Source organism: Tiliqua scincoides, chromosome 15, assembly GCF_035046505.1.
Source record: "Tiliqua scincoides isolate rTilSci1 chromosome 15, rTilSci1.hap2, whole genome shotgun sequence".
Lineage (NCBI taxonomy): Eukaryota > Metazoa > Chordata > Lepidosauria > Squamata > Scincidae > Tiliqua > Tiliqua scincoides.
This window is the reverse complement of record NC_089835.1, coordinates 5,926,249-5,930,763: the sequence shown is the minus strand read 5'-3', so window position 1 is coordinate 5,930,763 and position 4,515 is coordinate 5,926,249. Positions and strand designations below refer to the sequence as shown.

Genomic DNA, 4,515 nt, shown 5'->3' with positions numbered 1-4,515 from the left:
GCCTGGCTGCTTGTTCCAGCGCAGGTAAGGGGAGGGCTGCCACCTTTTAATCATTGGCTTAGAAGTCATGTTGCACATAATGCTCTGAGGCTACCCATGCCAACTTCTGAAGAACACCTGCCTGCCCGCCAATTATCTTCACTCTCTAATAATTACAGTTTTAATTACTCTTACTGAGGTGTACCTGTATAAAGATGCAATTTGTTGGAAGCAATGGGAACGCTCCAGGGCGGACAGTCACCTTGAATTGCACGTTATCAAAAGGAATCAGTGCTGGGGCTGTGCAGGAAGCCTCTGGGAGTCTTCACAAGGGCCTGGGCTGCGGCCCTCTTCCCTTGGAAGCTCTGATGCGTCTCCTGGAGAGGAAACCCTATGAGATGTGTTTGGGTTCTTGCTTTTTTGAGATTTCCACTCCCAGCCCCAAGGAAGGTCAGGAGACAGGCTCTTTGGTGCAGTAGAACAGACTTTATTAAAAGGGAAAATAAAGTTCATAGAGAAAGAACATCCACAAGGGTCATGCAGAGGGTTTGGAAGAGGAACAACCAACAGTGAGGCGTCTGAGTCTAACACAAGCAAATGGGACTTTTGAAGGGTGGTTTGGGGAAGAATGGATAGCTCTAGACCCCAATGAAGAGAGGAAAGCCAGTCAAGAAGCAAAGTCAACACACCATTGAACAGCACAGGTGACGAGTCCCCATAGAAGCTACTGGTGGGAGTTAGAACTCCAAATCCCCCACACATTGGATCGCCAACATCCGTACGCTTAGCCAGAATCCATAGCAAAGACTTCAATTCCATATTGACCAGGAACCCACAGAGAGCCCTCCCTGGGGGTTTAGAAGGGGATGCAGGACGGGACACGGCTGAGTGGGATGACGTTGCAAGACGAGCCACCGCTCACTGGGAGGAGAGGTCCGCAGGGGACGGTGCAGGAGGGCAGGCAAGACGGGATGGAGCAGGTGGGGATGCAGGAGGGCTGGACGCTGCACACCGGAGAGATGGGTCCACAGGGGATGGTGCAGGTGGGGATGCAGGAAGACTGAACACTGCACAAGGGACCAATTGGCCCACAGGGCATGGTGCATTGCGGAAGGCAGGGAGACGGGATGCAGCACTGTGGGGCTATGGGGCCACAGGGGATGCCGCAGGAAGGCTGGACGCACAGCGGAGCGATGGAGCCACACGAGATGCCGCAGGAAGGCTGGACGCACATCGGAGCGATGGAGCCACACGAGATGCCGCAGGAAGGCTGGACGCACAGCGGAGCGATGGAGCCACACGAGATGCCGCAGGAAGGCTGGACACAGAGCGGAGCGATGGAGCCACACGAGATGCCGCAGGAAGGCTGGACGCACAGCGGAGCGATGGAGCCGCACTTGACGCCGCAGGCCGGGGTGCCGCAGGACTCCACGCTAATGGGAAGGACCGGCCCAGATGGGGCGGCACAGGATGGCATGCAACAGCTGAACATGTTGGAGCTGATGGAGGTGAGCCTGGAGCAAGACACAAGAGAGGTGAAGGAACGTACCTGCGCAGGGGTGAAGGTCCCCAAAAAGGTGTGCGTATCTAAGATGGAACCCGCGCAACTCACAACCGGAATGTTGAGCTGGGACTCATTAAAGAATCTTTCCCTTAACAATGAAGAGTCAGCTGATCACCTTTCTTTCCCCATCTATCTATCTATCTATCTATCTATCTATCTATCTATCTATCTATCTATCTATCTATCTATCTATCTTTTGAAAAGTTATCCCACATCTAGTTTCCTTACACAGATGATCTCAGAACCAAACCCTTTCAAACAACCCCCAATCCTGTCTTGGGAGGAACTTTCCTACCGCAGTTGGCATCAAAACACCTATTGGGGTATTAAAACACCCCAAGAGACTGCACTTTCAAAGAACACATTAAGGGTATTTATGAAGTTCATTCTCCATTTTTTTTTCTAATGGGATTTACTGGGAATTCACCCAGTTTCCATCAGAGCCTTGGCCAAACCATTTGGATCTGTGTTGACTGAGGGCGCAATCCTAACCAACTTTCTGGCCCTGACCAAGCCGCAATGCAGCCCCAAGGTAAGGTCACAAACATGTCCTTACCTGGAGGAGGCCCCCTTGAATGCCTCCCCACTCCAGGATGCAGTGGTGCACGCCATAATGTCACAGCTATGTCAGTGCTGGAAAGTTGGTTAGGATTGTGCCCTAAGAATTCACGTGGACTTGACCAACCTGAGTTGACCATTTGGGGTCTTGTCTTGGAACCCAATAGCCCCGGTTCCAGTGGCCCGTGAACCCGTTGCTCTTGATCATCTCCAGAAAACACAACAGGCATATTCACTTTCAAGAAGTGTGGGACGTCTGTGTGACCAAGTGCCACTTTGACGAGGTCTGCCAAACCACATCTCATGCTCACAAGACCAGGAATGAATAGGGAGTTAAATCCAACTTACTGACCAGAGAAGCAGAACGAGAGACTCAAGAGAAAGCAAGGAAAGCTGCAGTAGGTTCCAACCAGGACAGGACTTTTATACAGTTTCTGAAGAGCCTATAGGGCAAGATCCATCCCTGGCTTGTGGAAACTTCTGTTTATGAATTACAAAGCAAATCCACCTCGGACCTTTCATGTCCTGTAATCATCATCTTTTGAGAACCATACAAATTATGATCATCACGCCCTGTTTTCCCCTTTCATTTTGGGACATTACAAGGCCAAGTCTACAATCCTGTACACACTTATCTGGGAATAAGACGCATTAAGTCAATTTATGCTGAGCTGGGCTTGGGCTGTAAGTTGCCTGCTAGAAATTAGTACACTAATTTAAACATGGATCAAACTGGCTGTGCCCAACAAGTTCGTACAGCAGGGAAGAAAAGTCTTCCTCTCCTTGGGGAACCAGCCCTTCTCCTGGATGTCTGATCTGGAGATATCACACACTGAAGACACAAGCAGCTTAGACTCAGATATATCTCTCCTTTATTATTGAGTAACTGCCCAGTGCACAGTCAACAAACCCAACGGGACAGGATGCAGACCTTTATGAAGATGTGCAATGTTGTTAAAGCTTTATGTGTATCTTAAGTCACAGAAACTATCTCACCACCTAGTTTGGAGCATATCTATTCCAGAAAATTAAGCATGCACGGCTCACTTCTTGACCCCAAAACATTGACATGTGCATCAAGCGTGTTCTTAGCTTTCCAGTTCTCCAGAACTACATGATCCCCCCTAAATGACTCCCCCAGAAATGTCCGGAACACATCCAGAGAGGCCTTGCATGTGGAGGTGGGGCAAGGAAGGCCCACCTTAGGAGATAGTTTGGCAGGGGATCAGAGTGGGGCACATAGGGAGAAAAAGGGCACAGTGGGATAGAATGGGGGAAGGCTGGAGGCATGACGAAGATTGGACAGAGTGGCACTTGGTGTGGGCAACTTCATAGCAACGTGCCCTCCTGCTTTGCCTCCTTGAAGAGGTGGTGCAGGTCCAAGAAGACCCATTGGTAGGTTTATGGAGGAGTAAGGGAAAATAATCCCCCTTTCCCCTCCCTGGACAGTGCACAGGGTCCAAAGCTTGTTCCCTGTAGAGGTTCTGAAGCTCCAGCCAGCGTGCCCCGGTTGGCCCTCCCGTGACACCTGACGAATTCATGGATTCATGGAATCCACGGTGGTTCCTGGAATAGCTAATTAACTGAAAGAGTCCTCCATGCCCCTGTTGCGCAGGGTGGACATTGAAGGTCTGGTGCAGTGTTTTGTGGCCCAAGGCTATCCATGGATGTTTACAAGCAGCTGTGGTGAGCCAGGTAATAATTTCTGCTTTTATTACAGTCCGGTCTTCAACAGTTTCGGTGTGTCATTAACAGCTGGGTTCCCTTCCCACCTTCTTCCTTTCAACCGCACAAACCGTCTCTTTAATATTCAGGACAAACAATGTGAATCAGTGCCACTTAACAGCTCTTCAAGACAGGACAGCAGTTTGGCTTCCCCACATCAAAGAGCAACAAAGAAATCAAAGAGGTCAAGGGGCATCCAGGCTCCTGGTCCCCACCACACATATTCCACCGTAATCCAGTTTATAAATCAATTCTAAGAAACTTCCTTCTGAGAAAGACCTTTTACCCATCTAACTCTTTTCCTTAGAGCTCAAGCCTAGGCATGTCTACTCAGAAGTAAGTCCCATTATAGTCCGTGGGGTTTACTCCCAGGAAAGCATGGGTAGGATGGTAGCCAGAGTGACTAGCAGTTCTCCAGGATTTGAGATCCGTCCCAGCTGTCATCTAGAGAGAGTTCCAGGGAGTGAGCCTGGGATCTTCTACATATAAAGTCTCAGAAGTAAGTCCCATTATAGTCTGTGGGGTTTACTCCCAGGAAAGCATGGGTAGGACTGTAGCCTGTGTGACTAGCGGTTCTCCAGGTTTAGAGATTTCCCAGCTGTCATCTAGAGATAGTTCCAGGGAACCAGCCAGGGATCTTCTACATACAGAGTCTGGGGTCTTCTGCATCACTTCTACCACTGAGCCCA

At 49.9% G+C, this 4,515-nt stretch overlaps 1 protein-coding gene across 1 annotated transcript; it reads right to left on the bottom strand.

Annotated features, from left to right (window-relative positions):
- Positions 1-835: 835 nt before the first annotated feature.
- LOC136635276 (keratin-associated protein 4-11-like) lies at positions 836-1,213 on the bottom strand. Its single transcript, XM_066610430.1, has one exon. It carries the CDS (start codon positions 1,211-1,213, stop codon positions 836-838), a length of 378 nt encoding a protein of 125 aa, XP_066466527.1.
- Between the last annotated feature and the right edge of the window lie 3,302 nt (positions 1,214-4,515).

What these genes read in the sequence shown, in the direction of transcription:
- LOC136635276 (XM_066610430.1), bottom strand. Translation starts at nt 1,213, where the DNA reads ATGTGCGTCCAGCCTTCCTGCGGCATCTCGTGTGGCTCCATCGCTCCG.